At 40.1% G+C, this 23104-nt stretch overlaps 1 protein-coding gene across 1 annotated transcript; it reads right to left on the bottom strand.

Annotated features, from left to right (window-relative positions):
- Positions 1-7631: 7631 nt before the first annotated feature.
- Positions 7632-22011, bottom strand: LOC140224651 (uncharacterized). Its single transcript, XM_072300722.1, has 2 exons — positions 21398-22011; positions 7632-7866 (listed from the first exon to the last, which is right to left on the bottom strand). Exons 1-2 carry the CDS (start codon positions 21568-21570, stop codon positions 7647-7649), a joined length of 393 nt encoding a protein of 130 aa, XP_072156823.1. The 5' UTR covers positions 21571-22011; the 3' UTR covers positions 7632-7646.
- Positions 22012-23104: the final 1093 nt, after the last annotated feature.

Raw genomic sequence — 23104 nt, forward strand, 5'->3', positions numbered from 1 at the left:
AAAAAATCAGACCAACTTTGGGTAAAAATTGCTTACGTACATTTTTGGAAAATAAATGAATTGTTCGAGTCAATTTGGCAACCTTGGAATGGAGTTACGTTCCTTTGTGCTAGAAACGACGAATTTTCCTATTTTCAAAATAAGCTCGGAGCGCGAGCAGACGTTCCCGTTCGGAAGGCGCCGCCACTGCTGCCACTATCGTCAATCCTTTGACGTAGGGACGTATCTTCTTCGCCGTATGAGCCCTGAAAAGCTAAACGTTGTATGAGCATTACGGCTCAACTCAAAGAGGAGTCACGCCCTTACGTCGGAGGAGCGACAGTGTCTGTGACGTATTTCACAATTCCAACTGCGATGATGTTCGAATTTCATGAAAAGTTCCGCAATTTCACGGAGGATTTGCAAAAAGTTACGACCAAGCTGCGCGAGGAAGTTATAGAAGTTTTAAAACCCGGCAAAACGTTCCGAATATCGGCGACGTCAGTTCGGTGCGCTGTGCACTCGAGTCTAGAATCTACTGTAAAAAATACTATTGTGCGTGTTCTGAAGCCCCGAAACAGGCTACCCCAGAAAAATTTAAACTGTTTTGCACTTTTACCTACTGATACATGTAGAGAGGCTCCGGATAATTTCATCCACATAATGAGTCAGTTAATTCATTTTTTTTTCATTGTGTCATTCGTAAGTAGTAAGTGACCAAAGCTTACAGTTTTTTACCTAATTTTTTTTTATGACTGCAAACGGGAGAAAATTTTTATTTGAAAGTGCCAAAAATTAAGGTGGCCTAAAACGGCGTTTGAACTGCGAGCTCGTAGGTTTCGAATGTACACGTCACGATCGATATGGCGGCGGAATGCGTAGTGGAAGAATATTCACAAAGCCGTGAACAACTTTTCGAACACGTTCAGCAGAGAGGGTGATTTTATGAATGAGCCAGGTGTCTATAAGGTATAGTGTTCCTTATTGAAAAATGCAGTCCAATCGGCTGCGCTACTATCGATCACCGTCTGCTGATGTTAATCATCCGAGGCATAAAGCCGATTTCGCTGAAGTAGAGAGATGGAACTTTTTAAGTTGCGTTATGCAAACTTCTTCGAGGCTTTAGTAAGTTAGCGTAAATTGATGGTATTTAAACGGGCAAAATAAATGAGGAGAAAGATGAAGCCTTGATATCATCAATTTTCGAAGAAATTTCTCGTTTTTGTTTTGGATGTTTCCCGCACAAGACGGCCTTTCATAAATCTTGGCCGCTAGCAAAAGTGGTTTTACAAATTATTGGTTCAAAATTATTTCTGTTTTCATTTGATTTTTTATTAGTATTTGTACAAAATTACAGATCCCAAAAACTCGAATCTGAAGTGCGTTGTCACAAATATCCTCTCTTACATGGTTAAAATTACAGTATGTTATTACAGCTTGTGTTACTCCGTGCTTCACCTCCATTATTAACACAGAATTTCGGTTATTTTTTCTTGCTGGGTGGCTCGTTGAAAGGCTGAAAGTAGGTAGTGGCTTTTTAACACTTTTACAGATTTTCTCTATTTATCTCAGTTCAGGGGATATTGAATAAGAAAACATGCTTTCCGGACAACAGTCGTACTTTTAAGCCTTTCCTATCTAAGATGTATTCAACTCTACTACTTTCATCATTATTATTTAAATAAATTAAGAATAACAAGCTTCGTTTTAGTACCAGTGTTGATGGCTCACATATAATCATGGTTTGACCCCGACTGCCAGTTTGTGACCAATTTACGCTTTTGACGCACATTACGCCAATTACGCACGAACCGAAAGTATCGTTTGAAAATGCAAGTGTCAGCAGAATATCAAAACCTTTAAACTTTCGGGATCGATAAATTCAAACTTTTGAGATAGCCTTTATGCCGACACCATCTGTTGCTCAGGTCGAGGAAAATTAGTTACTGGCGACAACTTTTAGCTCAACTCAGAACGACCAGGAGGTAACTTCTTTGAGTGGCGGTAAAACTATGATGTGCCCTTATCTTCATACAGGAGCGAAACTTTCATTTCTCTCCTTTGACGCTCGCTAAAATGCTTGAACTAGAAGCGATACGAAACCTCCTTCTGGTTCCTTTAGAACAAATATCGCCTCTGAGTAGCTGGAGCTAAATCGTCACCCGGAAGGACTTTATGTCATAACTTTAATACAAAGTATTTTGTGTAAAATTTTGACAGGACAACAAGTCTCGAAAGTGCTTAAATTTTTACTCTACTAATGGGTCCATTATTTTCTTCCATCGGAGGGCTTGCAAAAGTAAAAAGCCATTGTTCACTGTCTTCCCTTGTGGATCACTAGACGGATTACAAAACTGAACGCCACAGTAATGCTTTTTCATTAAAATTTCACGTAAAATGTAGTGGACGCACATGGAATTTCTAACTTTAATACGATAATAGAAAAATTGCTTTTTTGAGTTAGCCAGTTATCCCACTTCTCACTCACAAAAAAACCAAAGTTTACCATAGTTAAAGCGAACGCTAAACTGATTTCAGTATATTTTAAATGGAGGAATTTCTGTGTGACTGAGCTTAAAGTTTCTTGACACAGTCACATTTCCCATAAATTAGGGGGGAGGGTTAACTTTATCAAACCAAGCACTGCTTGCTCGACGAAAATATACGATTGTTGTCAACAGCAATTTAACCTTTATTTATTTTAATTACTTTGCGAGTGGTCGAAAGTGATTAATCTCTATAGTGTAAACTAGAAGCGCTAATTTTTCATGAAACGTTAAATTCGAAGTTTTCGAACGAGCTCTGCATACAATCTTGATTTAAAGGCTGATTGGTCGGCTACGTCTTTTCGCTGCTTTGTCCTGCTTTTGTCAGGTGAAATGAACAACATACTGTCCGAAACTCAAGAGGTGCCTTTAGCTTGTCGTGAATTCCACCCGGCAAAGGCACGACTAAGCAGCAATAAGACACAGCCGACCAATCTCGCTCCGCCATTTAACCTATGTCGTTTATGTCCGCCCGACAAACACAAAATTTCAATATTCGGCCCGCTGGCACATTTTTGACGCACCATGGACAGGGTTGCCGCAAAATTTAGAAAATTAAATTCCCTGACATTCCCATGACACATTTGAGTAAAATCCCCTGACAAGTGAAAGTATGCCAGATGGTTAAAAACACGTATTTTGAAATAGTGTCGGGCAAAATTTGTTGTATAATACGTCAAGACCTTCGTAGAAAGCAAATAAAGGTGAATTGACAATTTTTCCTAGATACTTTTGTCATTTTCCCTGAAATTTCCCGGTTTACCTTAACTTTTAAAAATTCTCTGACATTTCTCGGTATTCCCTGACTGTGGCAACCCCGCATAAAGGTCTAAATATGGTGATCAACCAGAAATGGATTCCACATGCCCTACCCAGAGCCCTACCTCGGAGCCCATTCTAGAAAGCAAAATAAAGGTGAATTAACAATATTGTAATCTTCCGTCGCATTTCTAAGGCGCAATGATACAACTATTTGAACTCTCCGGGATGCGTGAGGTATCACGCCGCATTTGAAGGCGTTTTTCAAAACAGTCAAGTTCCGATACCCAGATTATCGTTTTGCATAGTTCATCTTATTTTGTTATATTCCGTACCACTTGCTTATTTTTAATCCTCGTATAAAAACCACCCATTTGCTAAATACAATTCTAGCTGGAGCGCACTTCAGCTATGCATTCACGACTGCAAAAATGTCGAAGGAAATCGACAAGCCCAGCGTGTATGATGAAGGATATTTCAATTGTGATCTTCCATCGCATTTCTAAGGCGCAATGATACAACTATTTGAACTCTCCGGAATGCGTGAGGTATCACGCCGCATTTGAAGGCGTTTTCAAAACAGCCAAGTTCCGATACCCGGATTATCGTTTTGCATACTTCATATGCTTTTGTTATATTCCATACCACTTGCTTATTTTTAATCCTCGTATAAAAACCACCCATTTGCTAAATACAATTCTAGCTGGAGCGCAATTCAGCTATGCATTCACGACTACAAAAATGTCGAAGGAAATCGACAAGCCCAGCGTGTATGATGAAGGATATTTCAATTGTGATCTTCCGTCGCATTTCTAAGGCGCAATGATACCACTATTTGAACTCTCCGAATGCGTAAGGTATCACGCCGCATTTGAAGGCGTTTTCAAAACAGCCGAGTTCCGATACCCGGATTATCGTTTTGCAAAGTTCCTATTATTATGTTTCATTTCTACCATTTGTTTGTTTTCAATCCTCCTATAAAACTACTCATTTGCTGAATACACATCTGGCTGGAGCGCACTTATGCTATGCATTCACGACTGCAAAATTGTCAAAGGAAATTGACAAGGCCAGCGTGTATGAAGCTATTTCAATAAATTTTTCCCAGACACTTTCGTCATTTTCCTTGAAATTTCCAGGTTTTCCCTGACTTTTAAAAATTCCCTGACATTTCCCAGTTTCCTCTGACTGAGGCAACCCTGCATTTCAGTCTGAAATATGGTGACCAACCAGAAATGGAATCCACATGCCCTACCTCGGAGACCATTCTAGAAAGCATAAGGCGAATTAACAAGTTTTCCCAGATACTTCAGTCATTTTCCCTGACATTTCCAGGTTTTCCCTGAATTTTAAAAATTCCCTGACATTTCCCAGTTTCCCCTGACTGAGGCAACCCTGCATTTCGGTCTGAAATATGGTGACCAACCAGAAATAGATTCCACATGCCCTACCTAGGAGTTCCAAGTAACTCTATTGCAACCCTGGAGATACACCCGGTTTCCCGGTGGCTAATGCCGCTCTGGAAGATAAATAGGATCCGAATCTACTGCGCGTCCGGCGGAGTGTATTAAAGAGTGAAACGGAGCCGAAGCCGGGGGCGGAACGACCGGACGGGAGCTTCACTTCCGGAGTAAACGCTTGAAAATTGAGTGACGATAACTCGATTTATTACTCCTCCACCGGCGAGGACGACCCGCCCGGAGAACACGCTCCGACGCAAAGTTGCCGCTCTTTGGCCTCCGCCTCGGAGAGGTAGTGGTAGTACAGTGTGGAGAACCTTTATAGGGAGAGTATGGACCAAGGTAAGTGAGACGAAGGTATGCTCTTCCCGACACTTCCGGCCAAAACTCTGCTTTCGGCTAGAGTCCCTTTAGGCCTTGTCTCCACGGGACGTTTTCATGGGATTTGTCCCAAGTTCGAGTCGCAGGAATGAAACTTCTGGGATTTTTCCCAGTTACCGTCTCCACGGGACGGGGCTCATACAGTCCTGCGACTAGTTTGCGCGGGAATATAAATTAGTTAAAGTCGAGTATTTAACTGGGATTAAAATAATAATTGCACTCAATTGACAAATAGATACATTATTTTAACTAAACAAACATTAACAATGTAGTACTGAATAAAATATCGCACAATTCGTTTTCACTTCTTTTTTCTTCTCTCAGTGGATCCTAGGGGTACAAGTACCATACTTGGTACTGGGAAAAATATTGATTAACTCAATATTTTTCACAACTTCGTACGTGGGATTTTTCCCTGGGACAAATCTCGTGAAACGGCTCGTGGAGACAAGGCCTTATACTGAGAGTCAAGACAATCACTAATTTTCATGAAAATTTTTGAATAATTTTCTGCCAATTTCTCAGCTTATTTTGTTTGTATTTGATCTAAAGTGTCTGATAATTTCAAAGGAAAAGTATTCATAATTTTCCTCAAAAATATACATTTTATCGAAGAAATGTTTGCAACTCTCGAATGTTCATACGGCGTTCTTCCTTAGCACGACAGAACAGATATGAATAGAAAACCAAAACAGGGGAGCCGCAACCTGCGTACATGGCCACTGCTCGGCGGCTCGGAGGAAAATCTGGGTAAATTGAAGAGCTTTGCCCGGGGCTCGAAAGGAGGGCAACAGGTGAAGGGTCCACCATCATTTGTCGCGGGGGCTCCGGAAGACGTCCCGGAAAACCACGAAATCCACTGGAGGCAGATGGGCTCCGCTGACGACTCCCTGACAGTTGACAGTCAACTCTTGACGTCACCATTTTCTCCCCCCCCCCCCCCCCTATCCTACCCCGCGATGAATAAGCTTGCTCACGAGCGAGTGAAGACGGTCCCGAGTCCCACAAAACGACGCGGCATACCCTAGACTTCACCCGGCGAAAGGCGAATATCTGCTGGGTCCGGCACACAGTGGGGCAAGTCGAAGAGGAAACTTGAAAATCTTGGTTTTAAAATAAAGTACAAATTTGGAAAAGATTCCGTTGGTTTTCTCGTAAAATTTCCTCTCAAAGGCACCTCTGAAAATGTACGACGTGACGAAATAAACAAAAAAATTTGCAATTTGAGCGAAAACAATTCTTAGAATACGATTCACGAAAAAATACGGATTCATTGGATCGGATGCGCTCTACTCGAAAATACGCTTGTGGGCAACGTCTGAAGGCTCATAAGATGTTTTCCCTTTGCACGGCAGGATAAGTGGATCGCGTTTGGCAGAAATGAACTAAGCCGCATCAGTTATTGCTAAGTTTAACTGAGTAATTTAATTTTTTTTTACAAAAGAACGTTTCAGCGGATTCCAAGGAATTTGCTTCGTTTTATACAGAAAATTCACTAAATGCGCACAAAAATCTGCACAACCTTTCTCTTGTTCAAAATGAAATTGCCCGATTAAACTTGGCAATAACTGATGTGGCTTGGTTCCTTTCAGCTTAACGCACTGCAGTAAGAGTTGAAACTGTAAAATTGTGACTAAGCAACATATAGGAATCAAGATTTGAAAGAAAAAGAATAATGATAAAAAAAACTCGATTGAACCGATTATTTTCCAAAACACGTAAGCGCCAATCTCAATTTTGGTGGCGGAGGGGTTGTTTTTTCTTTGTTTTCTCTGATATAATCAATCACGTCTGATTTCTAAACAGCTTCCTAAGAGAACATGCATTTATTGGAAATCCAGGGTATCTACTAAAACAGGCTGGCCAAAAATCAGTACTTTTACAGTACTTTTCCCCTCTATTCCCAAGAAATTCAGTACTCATCAGTACCTTCAATTGACGAAATTCGAAAATTTTCAAAAATGTGAATTTTTCGTCCGAATTTCGTCAAAAATGACGAAAATTCCGGACCTTCTCGCGAAATTCCACGCTTTTTCAGTACTTCCGGACCACCCTTAAAAAGCAGTACTATATCCGGACTTTCCGGAAATTTCGGACTTGTAGACACCCTGCCGTAGTGTACTTTTTGAATCGGGAAAAATGCGTACAATTACACACAGACTGCAAAGGCAGGAATGAATTTCAGGCTTCCCCGATGTGTTATCATTTTTTTCCTAAAGGAAAAGTTTGCATCGGACACATGGTCCAGTCCTGTTAAACCATTTTAAAAGTCGTACCACACGGGTACCAAAAATTCTGGACTTTCTTGAGAAATTCCGCACTTTTTAAGTACTTCCGGACCGCCCTTAGAGAATCAGTACTATATCCGGACATTCTGGAAATTTCGGACTTATAACCCTGAATTCGAAGATTGCCAACAAAGCGAGTAAAACGGGTTTTCTTCTTTTTCTCGCACTCGCAATTTTGGCGCTTACGTGATTTGAAAAAAAATCGGTTCAATTTGGGCATGAGGATGAGTTGTTTACCTGGAGTTGTCATCGTCCTTCTCCATGGACTCCCGGATGGCCTTTTCGTCGGTGGCTGCCTCGGCGCTCTGCTTGGCCTCGGCGCCGGCCTCTTCGGCTGCGGCTTCTGTTTCCGTCTTCCGGAGACTCGGTAGCTGAATCCCGCCGCCGAGCCAGCTCGACATTTGACTCTTTACGTTCCCTAACATTTCTAGTTTACTGTTCACTTTCGTCGGACTGAAACACACATCAAAAAATGAGCCGTTACTATAGCTCAAAACAATTTCAAAAGCCAAAGTTTTATTCAACACACACTTGTGACCTAGTAACTATTCGACCATGGGTGTGCGACCCATGTTGCGGCTAGGTGGTGAAAGCGCTTCTACTGGAAAAAAAGTTACAGGCTATATAAATATATCGTCCGTTCCGGGCTCAGAGGCCGAAAGTTATGGGTGCTGGAGCCGTAGCTTCGATTGCTACGCCCGGAACTTTCGGCCTCTGAGCCCGGAACGCGGACGGTACGTCTATGTATGGCTTCCACGGCCGGAGTTTATTGCAGTGTCAGTAAGACTACGCGTCATAATTCTCGACTCGCTACCCGTGCTGACCATAATTCGTCGTTTTCGGGACAAAGAAACATGACTCCATTCCAAGGTTGCCAAATCGACTTAAACAATTTTTTTTTTTTTTTTTTTTTTTTTTTTTTTTTTTTTTTTTTTTTTACAAGGATATACCTACCTGTGCAATTTTTGTCCAATATTTGTCTACTTTTTGCAAAGGATCAGAGAAATCAGTGTAATTTGCAGTTAGAAATGCGCAAGATTCTCATGATGAAATGTTATTCGCGAGGGGTTTGGCAACATTGAAATGTAGTTACGATCTTCCTTCAGGAAAATCACGAATTTAGGGAGAAAATATGTAGATTAATTGAAAAGTTTCAGATACTTGGAGCATATTCGCTTTTTTTTTCAAGAAAAAAAGGAACCAACCGAAATATTGCCTTGTTATTTTCTATCAATACATTCGAAACAATGGGGGAAAAATTCACAGGAAAACTGTTTTTCAGTTTTTCAGAGGCAAATTAAGAAAAATAAAACATAAGAGGAAGTGTGCAACGTTGCAATTGGAGGTAAATTGGTCTTTTTTGCGGATAGCCAGTGGTACCTGACTTCATCTACCAAAGGCGCTTGTGAGATAACTATTCGACCACGGGTGACGCCCATATTGCCGCTAGCTAAAATTGAAGGCGCACCTCACTGCGACGATGACATGACCGGACCGCTTCCCTTGCTAGCGCACGCTGATAGTATCAGAGACGATAGCAATTTCATGGTGCAAACGTATCAAAGCTGAACTTCAAACTCAGATGAACGTCTTCTAAATCATCTGGTAGTCTAGGCCGAACCCTCTCCTTCCAAGAGGCTACTTCAATTTTTGACGATTATATTCCGTGGGAGTTGAAGTACGTCCAAACTGGTCGTTAAAAGCATAACTTCCCAACTTGAAGTTTAATTAGACAAACATTACTTGCGGTGCTTGACTGCACACGCACGAACACACCCTGTCACTTACAAACGACCCATTCATAATCAAACTTTGTCCTCCGCATAAACCATTCCGTTTTTGCCTTTGCTGGTGCGCCATTGTTCACTGGTGCCAGATACTCGTTAATTTGACCTATCCAACGCACCGAATTTTCGACATTTCGTCGTAATTGGATCGTATTTAGCAAAAGCACCGTCGCGATTACAGTATTTTAAAAATCTTTCAACTTCTTCTTTCCTTTTAAAAATACTCTATATGAGCACAGTATTAAAATTTCCACAGTTATTTTTCCTTTAATATTAAAAAATTTTTTGGTGGGAAGCGAAAACTATTTGCTATCTTGACAGATTTGTTAGATAATGGTGAAGAAACAACATTTTTACAACACTGTAATCGTGCTGGTTCTTTCATGCTACATAGCGACTAATTTTATCTGGCGACCTACAAAGCAACTTGGAGATTGTTTCAGCTTTTGAAAGGTCGTAATATCAGACTGAAGACATGGTTACCAAATTTTAGAATTATAAGACGGTGGCCGCAAAACTGTTGTTAAGATTTCCCTGAATCCTCTAAGATTTTCCCGAATCAATTTTCGAGGAAATTCCTCAACTTTTGAGACGATAAGTAATAATTTTTACATTTCCCGATCACGCAGAGAGACGAACCGATAGATACAACGTGAGACATGAAATAAAACCACTTCCGGAAGCGCAATTTTCTCCTGACTTCGGTGACTCTTCTCCCTTTTCCCATACCAGTTTCCCCCTGTGACTTTTCCCACTAATACCTGACTGAGGCCACCCTAATATAGCCCACGTTTCATGCTGACACGAAGTGTCTATCGCAGCAGCTATTCTCTCGCGCTGGTAACGCATTTTTTCCTTCATATAATTAAATTATTTACAAAAATCGATTCTGTAGCTGAGGCAGCGGACCTGCCCCAATTGATTATTTACGAACAATTAAATAGAAGGGAAACATAGCCGCAGAACTTACAAAAATTACCGCTTGTTCATCGGGCGTTGGGCCACGTAATGGCCGGAGAATACCTCATCATAGTGTCATCCAGTTGAAATCGAGTTTTTGTCGTTGAAAATAGAGGTGCGCCTCTCCAAGTTCCAGTGGCGTGGCGTGCTTTGCGATACATCGATTATTCTGCCATTTAAACCTACGGCAAATAATCGATTATTATTAAGGTGTTCGCTGCAAACACCCTGATTATCGATCCTTTTACATAGGTTTAAATGGCATAACAATCGATACATCGCAAAGCACGCTACGCCACTGCCAAGTTCAAACTGAGAGTTTCGAACTTCGAACGGGCGCACACTTGAACGCAGCGCGAGCGTGGAAGTCTGGGAACTTTGAAAGCCTATATTTGTAAATATTGAAACAAAGAGGTTTAAGAGTGGTTTCACTGGTTTTTTCGTGTAATTTTCATTAAGAAACACCTCTTGTAATTAAATTTGAGAAAAAATAAACATCGAAATTTAAAACTTTAGCCAAAAATTTCATGTCCGACCTCTTCTTTCAGCTCGTTCCACTGTGGGGCGGCGCATGCATCGATTGCCCCAACTTGCATGGCTGCCCTGTGAGAGCACTGAAGGGAGTATCGCTGGGTCCCTGAGCTTTCATTTTAAGCGTAAAGAAGAGCCTCAAAGCTTTTCTCTCCGATAAAAACTCATGATCAAAGATACCGGGGGAAAATAGCGTCTCATCCGAACCGTTTTCTATAGAAATTATGCTACGGATGGAAAAAGGCGCGAAAACTAGGGAAATGCGAATGAAAAACGGAGGCGATAAAATTTTAAAGACATTAACGACAGCTGCGAGGCACTGGTGCCGATTTTACGTGATTCGCAAACGGGTTAAATTGGAAACCGAGGTATTCTGGTTCCACATGGCGGCCTTGCGGAGCGCTCTGCGAAGGAGCGAGGCTGGGATAAAATCCCGAAATTATGGCTCGCATCGAACGCTAGGCCGGAGATACGAGGATTCACGAATTATTCCTGCGCCCAGAAATTATTCATGAATAATTTACGCTTGGAGACGATTCTATTTCACCAGCGCCAACGATTAAACCCTCATCTACAACCCACGCCTCATAAAACCCTACAACTCCCACACCGCACCCTATCTCTCTCTCTGTCTCCCTCTGCAAAAAATAACTTTCCTCTGCGAATTCCAGCTTGTTTTCAACCCGTTACATGCGAAATGCAGAAACTTTAAACTCGGAACTGTTTATTTCCTGTGTCCTATGTGAAAGTTTTCACGCTTCGGTAAAAGAATGTCAGCGATTGCTAGATTTTTGGCTTCATCCCTCGGAAATATAGCTGTTAATATCAGATATCTGGCATTGTTAACCATACGTCTGACCGCATCTACACCAGCAGGCTGGTTATAGAAATTGATAGGCAGAGCTGTAGATAAAGGGGACAAATGAAATACTGAAGCTATCCTGTTGGTGAAAAAGGGTAGTTGCAATGGACATTGAGAGCAAGTAATGACCTAACTAAAAACCCAAGAGAATCCCCACACAGATTGGACCATCATTTTCCCCCTTAGTCGAAAACAAACATCCGTTACGACCAATTGCAACACTTCATTTTCTCTTTGTCTATAGCTTTGAGTATAAATTTCAATAATCAGCCCGCAGACGTAAACATGGAGAGGTTGATCTAATATAACGTATGAACTCATAATCAGGTAAGCGGTGATCCAGCAGAAGCCAACTCGTGGTTCTTACTTGCAAAGTGATATCCGATAGCGTGTTCAGCTAAACCGAACCACACGATTACCTCACATCGCCTTCAACTCAAAGGGTAGGCAAAGAGGGCCACTCACGAGGACGAATAGTCGTATCTGCGCCGCGTTGTGAAATAGGCTAAGCGCACTGCCCTCATATTGCTAAATGAGGTGCTATGCTAAGAACTCTAATTGTCACAGAACTCTAATTGACATTGTTAATGTCTTCGGGCACAAACGTTGACAAATTTCCTTCTAGTAAAATTAAATCTCCGGAAAATTTGTGGATTTTTCAGAGAAATTGCTCAGAATATAATCTACAGTTTCTACAAATTTCAAGGAAAAACGTGCTGATGTCGAAAATACGTATATTAGTGCGCTGTTAATCTCAGCTTATGATTAGTTTTCAAAGAATTTAATTTGAAATTTTCGGTAAGCTCATTCAGAAAAATCACATAAAATTGCGAGAAAATATTTTGATTAGTCTTCTTTGAAGAGTATAAAACCTAATCGGAGTTATCTAGACGTCATAATCAGAGGAAATTTTTCGAGTACTTGTAAGGAGTTTTTCCTCGGCATCAGTGGCGTGGCGTGAATTGCGATATGTCGATTGTTATGCCATTTAAACCTTTGGTAAAGAATCGATTATTAAGGTGTTCGCTGCGAACACTCTGTTTATCGATCCTTTTCCATAGGTTTGATTGACAGATCCATCGATAAATCGCAAATCACGCCACGCCACTGCTCAGCATAACAGCATGGTGTGAAGATGTAAGGCCACTTGCATCCAAGTTTACAACTAAAAATTCCTTGTGTCAAAACTCACGTAAGCCCGTGAGAATTTTATTAGAATTTAATATTGATGCGTAAGCAGCGAGTAAAATATTGTGAGCATCTTATGACAAAAGCTGTGTTGGAAGAAACTGTATTACACGTCACCACGTCCCACGACGCGACGTCTATCACCGTGTCTTTTGACATTGCGTTCGGACGTACCACATTTTTTTCTTAATCCATCTAATTCCACCAGCCATCGAATTACCGTAGAATGAGACAGTTACACAATCTGAGCGACACCTAATGACGCTTGCCTGGTTTTAAATTTCCACTCTTCGTATACTACCGTATTCTGGATAAAAAAACGTAACTTTATTCAGAGATCGACTAAAAAATGTCAATTGTTTTACAGGATTGTGACTGTGCGATTTTTATTCCAACTTCAGCTGGCTTTTGCCGTGTAAGTAGAGGAAAAATTCGAAGAAACTTGTCGACAGAAATTCATAACAAATTACTAGTAAATATATGATTTGCGAGTAGAAATTTTACAACGCTGAGATGTGATCTGCCATGCTAAGGAGGAACGTCGTATGAACCTTTGGGCGTTACCAAATTTCCTTCGGTAAATCACGAATTTTCGGGAAAATTTGAAAATATTTTTCTTCCAATTTTTCAGATAATTTTGTTTGCAATTTTACTTGAAGCTCTTGAAACTTTATCGGAAAAATATTCATAACTTTCCTTAAAAATAAAACTTTCATAGAAGGAAATTTGGCAACTCTCGAATGTTCATACGGCGTTCTTCCTCAGCACAGCAGTAATGACATTCATTCGACTCGGGAACGATGATCACTGAAAAAAAAAATCTCGGTGTATTTACTAAGAAAAGGGTAAAATTACCAAGAATTCAGGGTTCTATTTGATCCCAGTTTTTTCTTGGTAAAATTACCATTTATGGAATTGGTAATTCTACCGAGAAATCTCGGTAAAATTATTGACTTTCTCGGTAAACTGGACCCCGGTAAAAACGCCAATATTTTTCATCGACTGTGGTAGAATTACCGAGATAAAATGGCAAAGTTACCGGGAATTGATTACCAATAAAAGTGGTATTCTTACCTGAAAAAAGTAAAAATACCGGTTTTTAGGTAAGCTTACCAGTCTGTCTTGGTAAAATTACCAATAATTGGTAAAAAAGTGAGATGGTAAAGGTACCAACAGACCTTGGTAAAAACGCCGAGAATTTTTTTTTTTCAGTGAATACGATCATCCAGAAAATCCAAGTTTAATCGGCAGGGATTCGGCAACTTTCGTAAACTCATACGGCGTTCACTCCCTCAGCACGCCAGGGGGTAGATTCCCGTCTGAACCCGGGGCTCGAAACGTGACGTCACGGCGAAAATCCTCGATTGAGATGAGGGTGTGGGCGTTTAGGGAAGAAAAGAAGCGAGGGAGGGCGAAAAGCAGATCATGGATTGTGGAAAGCTATCAGGTCGGGAATAAATTTCAAGGATCGCGGTGCCGACATTGAGATTGAAAACAACGTCGACGATGGGAAATTATTCAAGAGGCATCGAGCGAGTTACCTCGTCCCACGGTTGCTCGAAGGTGGGAAAAATTCCCAATTTTTTCCAGATCGGAGCTAATGAGTCTGTTGGAAACTTTTGCGGGGGCGATAAGAAGGTTTGTTCTTTACGGGGAATGGCTCGCACATCACCACGATCGCAACGGGAATGTTTGAATACCACAACTAACTTAAAAAACTAATCTGCGCATTTTTGAGCCCCCCCCTCCCCTCTCCCCGCCAATGTTCAACGGCATAGGCATAATTTGATACAGTCGAGTCACCCCAGTTTCACAACTCCACGCGAAACTGAAAATGGTCAGCGTCATGTGTTATGCTTTATCAATTGAAAACAAACAATGCAACAAAAGAAATTAATCAAACATATCTTCTTTCTTGCTTTTCAAAAAAAGTTTGATAAGAAGGAGACCTTTTTTTTTAATCTCAAATGTGATTTTTTGCTTTAGCGTAAAGCTATAAAACCGGACTAACTGATTTGTTTTAAAGTATGTCTTTGACGTACCATACTTTTTGAAGCGAAAAGCTTTTTTGCGACTACTTTTTGCTCAAGAGAAAGCAAATTTCTTGCACAGATTGTGAAGTTCAGGTGGATTTCAGCTTTTTCGATGAGCTCTTCGCGCTTTCAAGCCTGTTTCCATATCGATGGCTAAGGAAAAATGCCGCCTATCTGGAAACTGACAAATTCATAGGATAAAGAGAAAACTTCGCCATTTTTGAGATTTTAAGGTTAGATTTTCATTTTGTTCATGCATTACCGCGCCTCTCTACAGAACTGGAAAAACACTATTTGTAGGACTATCAGCTTTCGTACTTAATTTTGTTGAATGCGACCAAGTCGCCATCTCATTTTTGCCAAAATTGTCGGTTCGGCAGTAATGTTCCTTAGCTCTCGATATGAAAAAACTCGGGTTTTATAGCTCTGTCAAAATTTTACAACAGACAGGTTTCAACTAGGTTTCAACAAAGATCTGGCAAGGCTGGCTCGTATTCTAAGTAGCTGGCGGCGCAGCGCGGTGCTGAAAAACGAAACCGCTCGTTGCGGTTTGCTCTCGTCAACGCTGCTGAGCGTGAAGTCGACTTCTTGAAAATTCCGTTCAACCATTCAACGCTTTTAACTGAGAAAAACAACTTGCGCCTGCAGAGTGGCGTAAAACTTTATCGCGTTGCAGCCGCGCTCATTGCATAGCGGCGCGGCGCAACTCCTCAACTTCTCGGCGACCGTAAACCGCACGCTACAGGCCATATTTTTAGCTTTTAGCTCCTCCCGGTGAGTTAGGTTATTATAAAGTAAAATAAGGAAACCAACGAACTTTGCATAGTTTTTACAAAAATTAGAATAAAAGAATTAGACGAGTGCAAAATACTCCACAGCAAATGACATTAAACTTGACACTGGACGCGCTGGGTGTAAGCAAAGAAAGAGGAAAAGGTGGCTTGATTTTAGGAAGAATATTTCGAATTTGCTGTCAAGAAGATTCCCTCTTGAATCGCTCCAATCGAGGAAGTTTATGCTTTATATGAGTGGTTCTCTTCTTGTGATAACTTAAGTGCCTTTTCTGCTTTCATGTAATCAGTTTTTTCTTCTCACTGAAGAGGAAATCTTCGTGGCGGCAAATTCAAGAACATTCTGTTCAAATAAAATCACTTTTCTCATCAGTGTACATTGAAAAGAAGAAGGCTAGGTTTCATAAATTGAACGTTTGATGCGCACTGTCGTTTGAAATATTCAACCTTCGGAGTGATCTCATTCTCAACTGAAGAAATGTGCTCGAGATTGCCCGAACGGAACGTTTGGTTTTCACGGACGGATAACTGAGAATTTTCCTATTTTCCTGAGGCATGTCTTGAGGGGATTATTAAGGGGATCGAAATTTTCACAATGATTGATGATGAGTTGAAGACTGGATTACCTTAACACGGTGTGGGAGGCACGTTCTTCTCTTCAATTTTTTTACAAAGAACACGTAAAACATATTGAAAATTTTCAAAACTAACTCAAAAAGGAAAGTTGAACACCTATTTCTTACATCAAGGCTAGTATTCCAACTTCTTGCCCACGGCAAAAATCAAGATACGTTAAATTCACTGTTGAGAAGAAACATATCTTCCGGAAAAAATATTGAGTTACGACAAAGCCACGAACATTTCTGTCCTTCCCTGAGGTACGATATGTTTAAAAATAAGACGAGAAAAATTCAGCACACTTATTGTCAGACAGGAAATTTTTCTATCATATATAACTTGTTTCAGTCACTGGTGCGGTGCACTCACACACACAAAAGAAAGAGAAATAATTTATGTGAGTAGACTTTTTGTGAGCAAGCAATTAAAATTTATAAACGTGGCAAACGCTGATAGGCTACTTCACTTTAAAGTTGTTGGAAATTTTCAATGTACCTATATACCTACTACACCGATTGTATTCGACATGAAATGTGGATGAGAAAATTTGGATTGTAGGTAAGTTATGCTGGGTTTCTCACCCTACTTGGTGATCCATTGCTGCAGGCACGGATATTAAGGAGGAAAGTTTAACAGCTTTGCGAACTTGCAGGCGCGCCCTGTATCAGCCAGGAAAGTTTGAAATCGATTATATCTTTCAACTTTCCAGACTCTTTGGATACAGAGAATGGAAAGTTAAATAGACTTAATTTGCAGACGTGTGATAACACGGAGAGAATGAGTAAGTTATGAGTCACTAATGCTGGTATTCGCAGGTAAGGCGCTCCGACTATATGCGTACATTCGAGTGCGATATTTCATGAGCTATTCGTCTTGCGTCATGGAGAGGCGAAATACAATATCGATTTATTCTCATTGTTCACATTGAAAGAGGTTATGTCATCGCTATTGTTTGGGTCCAATTCACTACAAGACAGGGTACGATCTAAAACACATCGTCATTTATTTTTTCTTCAAAATATCACCCAAAAAATTATTCCCACGACGTGAATTTTTGCTAAACAATATTAAGATGGATCCTAAAAAACCAAAACCTGATTCTTAACGTGTTTGTCAAGTCGCTTAAAAAAATCGCTAGAATCTTAGAAATGCCAATCGCAGTTGTATTTCTAGCATTTTAAGGGGCATGAGGACGGCATAAAATTAATTTTATTCCAAAAAGTGATCAGTATACTTAAAAGTACTTAGAAATGAAAGCTTGGACTCAAAAAAATGAGGGTTCTAACCAATTTTTAACATGCGTAAAACCGACGTTTTGCACTCGAAAACTAATGCACATGGCTTCCGTGTTCTACATCGTAAAACGCACGATCGAATCGAAAAAAAGATGCTGGAATTAAAGAGATTATTATCACGAAATCAGAAAGCACAACCTAAAAAAAAAGTTCTTATCTAAGTTGTACAAATACATAAATTTTGCGCTTTAGTACGTCTTGATTTTCAAAACCTTTTACGTGGGCTACCCTATAAGACGAGAAAGGGGAGAATGAACTGGAAGAATGCTCTAAACTTGACCTAAATTGCCTAAAATGATCATTTTTTACGTACATACAGGCAGAAGGTTGATGAGTCCAGTGGCGAGACGTGAATGATCGATTATCGATATTTTCCCATTTGAAGCTATGGTAAAGAATCGATTATTAAGGTGTTCGTTGCGAACACCCTGTTTATTGATCCTTTCCATAGGTTTAAATGACAGATTAACCCTGGTAAAAATTGGCAGTAGAATCTGTGTTCCAAAATACCATAGACCTACAGCCGGTTGTAAGATTTCCAATAGCTTCTATAGCCGGCTACACAATTTCTTATAGCCTTTTATGGCCGATGGCGATCTAAGCGACAGCCAGGCGATAAAGTGTATGCTAAACGTTACTAATTACGGATGCTAGGACTTAGTGAGTTTTTGGAATACTGCTCTCTTTTTGGGCCGTAGTATCTTGATTTATTTTGCGAGAAAAGCTCCGTACTTTTGATGGATGCCTGCCATTATTAATATATTGGAGCGCCTTCAGTTTCGTATGATACTTTGCAATACCTCTGGTGTGAAATAGTTGCTTCAAGCGCCGCGCCGTGGCAGGCGGCAGCCAGCGCGAAACACGCATTGGCGCCTACAAACCTAACAGGGATACTTCACGCGTTGCGCAATGCGTGAAGTATCCCTGTTAGGTTTGTAGGCGCCAGTGCGTCGCCGCTCCGCTTTGTGTTAGGCTCTAATATTTAATCTGGCGGAGTCAGCGTTATTCAACTCATGATTTTGAAATGTTTGCACATCCTGTATGGATTATTCTCATTTTAATTGATGAAAAAAAAAATATGTATTAAAGGAAAATATAATGTGTGTTTTGTAAATATTAAGGTGGTTCCGTATCAAACTTAATGATTTCCAAAGCAAACGAATTTCTACACAATTTCTTATAGCCTTTTATAATCGATGACGAAAAAGCAACAGCCAGGCGATAAAGTGTAAAGTCCGGCGATAGGAACTATAGCCCGGCTGCATAATTTTTTATCGCTTCGTATAGCCCGGCCGTATGATTTTCTCCGCATTCTACAGCCATCTATATGATTTTCTGTAGTCTTCTTTAGCCGGCTATAAGAATTTCTATGGTATTTTGAAACGCAGCTCTTATCGCCATTTTTAACCAGGGAATACATATAGCAAAGCACACCACTGTCGATAAACCTTTCTCGGCCCTCTTAGATAGCACTTCAGTTATTTATCATGCAATAAAATGGAGGAAAATAAGCACATGCCACAGCTAAATCGAAAAAATCTATGTTTTAAATACATCTAAGGAAAACAAAGATGTGGTGAAGGCTTGCAGAAAGATCACAATTGCTTGTTTTTCCCCCTCATCAGCTTTTAACTTTTTCTACACGGCGATAAGTTTCATAATCTTAAATTCCCAGAATTTCCTGGTTTCACCCTGATTTTCCTCTAGACGTGGTTGGGCACAGTTATGATTTTTGCAAGACATTCATTATACCTGAAACTCAAAGGCATGAGCGGAACTCTCCGGAGGGGCCTGACCGCCTGCTCCCCCCCCCTCCCCCATCTACTAGACTCCTCCCCAAGAAATGTGGGGGATTTTTCTGAGTGGGTCCGTGACATGTCTTACATCTTTGCAATTTTAGCTCCATCAATTTTCCTGTGAAAGCATCTCAAAATTGCCTATGAGACGACTCTATTTTCCAAAATTTTTCAGAGGAGGTCCTCCGCCCCCGACCACCCTTCGGAGCTAAGTATATGAAGCTTCTGCACTATTTTTTAGAGCAGAAGAGGTTCCACAGATAAACCACCCTCCCCAGCGTATTTTTCTATAACCCCCCAGACCCCTCTCAATACAGTCCTCTCCTAGCCCCCTCCCCCACAAAAGGCTCCTAATTCTGCTTATGTGCCAAGGTTGCCCTGTTGCAGACTTCCCAGTTTGGGTACTTCATTTTTTCAGTGGAAAAATTTTCAACATTATTGTTTTGAAGATTCTATGATTTTCCTTTCCAATCGAAGGAATACGAGATAAAACTTTTTGGTGGGAAATTTGAATCGGATCTCTTGGAAAAAATGAAGCAGGAGCAAATACCTATTTTGAAACACGGTAGAAAAGATACTTGATTTCTGAGTTAGCCATCGACACCTACCTACTTACCTACTGCAAACTTTGAGTTCTACCTATCAATAATAGAAATGACAAGGGCATACTTAGGAGCCATTCTAAGCTTTTGCTCAGATGAGGAAATTCAAGATTTAACGGCAAAATTACCTGACTTTCTCAGGTTTCTCTAACTTGTCACACTGTTAATAGTACATTGCAATGCCTCTTTAAATTAACATCACTATACTTTTACAGACAGGATTTCAGTCAGTCTCTGTACCATCAGCAGGAATTGAAAAGAACCGCCTTACATTATGAAAAATCTAAATGCATGTTTGGATGGAGGTTAAAGACACTTTGAACTGTTATCTGGCACTATGAACTAATGTGGTAGTATTGTGATTGAAAACAGTGTTAGACATGTAGAGCGAAGGATGATTCTTTATCTTTAAACTACAGTTAGTGCAAACTATTCTAACCACCCTCATCAATGAATTCAAATCGAGTCGACAGCAGTTCAGTTCAATTGTTACATCCATGCTATTTTCAACGAGGCTTCAACAAAACACTAATTGTGGTGCTTTTTTAAATGGAGGTACTTAGAGGGAGATTTTTAGAACCCATTCTGACCAAAAAGTTGCAAGATAACACAGCATATTCTCCTAAGTTGATTAGTGAAGTTTATTCTCAATGATGAAAAAAAATTCATTTGAATCAAGCAGTGTAAGTAAAGCACTATAAGTAATCTTGTACCTTCTCCAACTTTTCCAATGGAATTACAATTCCATCCGAAGACTTTTCATGGAAACGTTTTGTTAGCACCCTGTGCTTGCACAATATACATTCTCTCTTGGCCTAACCTGTCAATTGGAAAAGTTGTAAGTAATGTCAGGCAAGTCGATGGTGGTATTGTCAGATCATGAGAGGAAATGTCCGACTTGTGCGGAGCAAAAAGTTATGGAAAGGTTCAAAGGTTTGAGTATTACTTCTATGGATATGGCTTGAAAAACTCAAGTGAATTTAAAACGGAGGGGTCGCTTCAAGTGTTATAACAACTCGATTCTGATGACGTGGTACACTCACATACCAAGTAATTTCAAAACTGGTAGTTTTAACGTGATTCAACTTTGGCCTTACAGGTAAAAGTTTAACATTGTCTTTTCCAAAACTTTAAACAAGAATGCAGATTCTCTCACAGATAGAGAGGTGTGGTTAGGTGGAACTGAACTAATTAAGATCTTCCAGATAAAACGTCCTACTGAAAGTAAGTACTCACAGTTCTGACTTCCAGACGATGTGATTGAGGTTAGAAGTTAAGTTGTTTACGATAAACTAAACAATGACAGTGCATCATGATTTGTTGGCAGAATTCAAATTAAGTGGAGCTAGAAGCAGAATAGGAAGTTAAGACAAATGGAGAGGCCTCTACTTCAACTTTGCTGAATGCCCATTGACATTTTTCTTTGTGCTCGCACCAGCCGTCCATGAATTCAAAACAAAAGACTCCTTCCAACACTAACTTGTAGACTAAAATAGGATGGCAAAACAATCAATGAATTACCTGGTTTCTTTCTTGGCTTCTTCTGGATTGGCTGCCTCTACATTTTCGATATTTTCAGTGGCAGCGACCGCGGTGGGTGAAGTAGGTTTTTCATCTTCTTTCACTTCAGAATCTGACTTCTTAGCCACACTTCCCACCCAATTGCTCATCTGATTTGTAATTCCCGAGAACATGATTGCTTTTTATTGACACACCCGATTAGAAACGAAACGATGCACTTGGAAGAATTATAATCGGAAACATTGATGAACACATTCACGAATTAACAATCCAAATTCACAGGAGACGATAGATAAACAACATTTGGTTGTAAAACGCAACACGCGAGCGATAAGTCATGACGCAAGTCAGCTGATTGTGGAGCAACTCGAGTCGTTGAGAATCGAATTTACAACAACGTAAATCAAAACGGAAGCTACGGACTGGCGGAAAACACGGCGCACGACGCAACCTGCGGCAGAACACTGAGAAGGGATGCGGGACGGAAGAAGCAACCCGCGAACTGTTGGGTCACTCCATTCAATACTCTCGCAACCCTTAATTGCGCAAGATTCCAGAAACTGCGCATTTCAGTCTTTGAACCACAACCTACATTCTCTCCCCGTCCTCACTACTTACTTCAGACTACAATAATGCTCGCCGTCTAAAAACAAAATTAAAGCTTTTCAGAGTCGCAATTTGCATGTAGGAGAAGCAGGGTTGACGGCTGCAATCTAAAAGTACCTACGACACTGGGGCATGCGAACCCCCCTCCCACCCTGATGCCACTCACACACCCACGTTTTTATGCAATTTATACTTTCGCAACTTAAGCACGATTTTCAGAGTGTCTTTTTCTTTCGTGCGTCACGACGGAGGGATATTATGAAAAAGGAATGAAAAGTCCCCCACCCCTCCTTAGATAACTTCCCTAAGTAAACTTAGAGTTAGAAAAAAAAAAGAAAAAAAAAAAATCCGTTTTTTGCTCAGAAATTATCAGATACTCTCCGTAGCAGACTTAAAAATAAGAAATTCCAAATAGATTAAAGCACCAAATGCTCAAGTAAAATAAATTTGAAAAACATTACAAAATAAAGTATATAAAAAAAGAAATATCTCTTATAAAAAAATTGAATATTTTCTCAGGTGAGGATGTGATAGTTAAGGTTTATCATTTCAACTGCATTTACCCAAGTAAAAAAGTGGTACCCTCTTGGTACCTATTAAAGTTTACATTTAAATTCAAAATTTGCAAAAAACGTCCTCTCATCCTTAAAATTTTTCTTCCAAACCATTGTCACTGTCCAGTTGAAATTGTCCTCCTTAAGTACTTAGAGACAAAAATGAGACAGTACTAAGGCAAAAACAAGAAAAACTTGGTGCAATTTTTTCAATCACATAGGTAAGTTCTTAAGTAGACATCTTTGGACTTCACAGACATGCATTAGTCAAATACCCTGAAATCTGTTGGGTAGGCCAAAAACCTACATTGATTATGAACTAGTTGCTGAGGTAAATGATTCGATTTCAATATTATTTTTAGAGGTGTTCGATCACTCTTGGGAAAAAGTCACTATGTAACATTATTAGTAGTGGTAGTACTTTTTTATGTGATGAATTTTCCACTCAGGTTAAAGTCTTCAAAGGATCAGATAATATGGTATTGTAAAAAGTCCTTAGTTTTGTTGGGCTTGTGCCAAGTCAAATTTATACCTTTCCTTACATTGT

This window comes from Bemisia tabaci, chromosome 5, assembly GCF_918797505.1.
Source record: "Bemisia tabaci chromosome 5, PGI_BMITA_v3".
In the NCBI taxonomy this organism is placed as follows: Eukaryota; Metazoa; Arthropoda; class Insecta; order Hemiptera; family Aleyrodidae; genus Bemisia; species Bemisia tabaci.

Excerpts from the sequence above, each read along its gene's own strand:
- LOC140224651 (XM_072300722.1), bottom strand. The coding sequence starts at position 21,570 with ATGTTCTCGGGAATTACAAATCAGATGAGCAATTGGGTGGGAAGTGTG. Across the intron at positions 7,867-21,397 it reads GAAGCCAAGAAAGAAACCAG|TCCGACGAAAGTGAACAGTA; the intron begins GTAATTCATTGA and ends TGTGTGTTTCAG.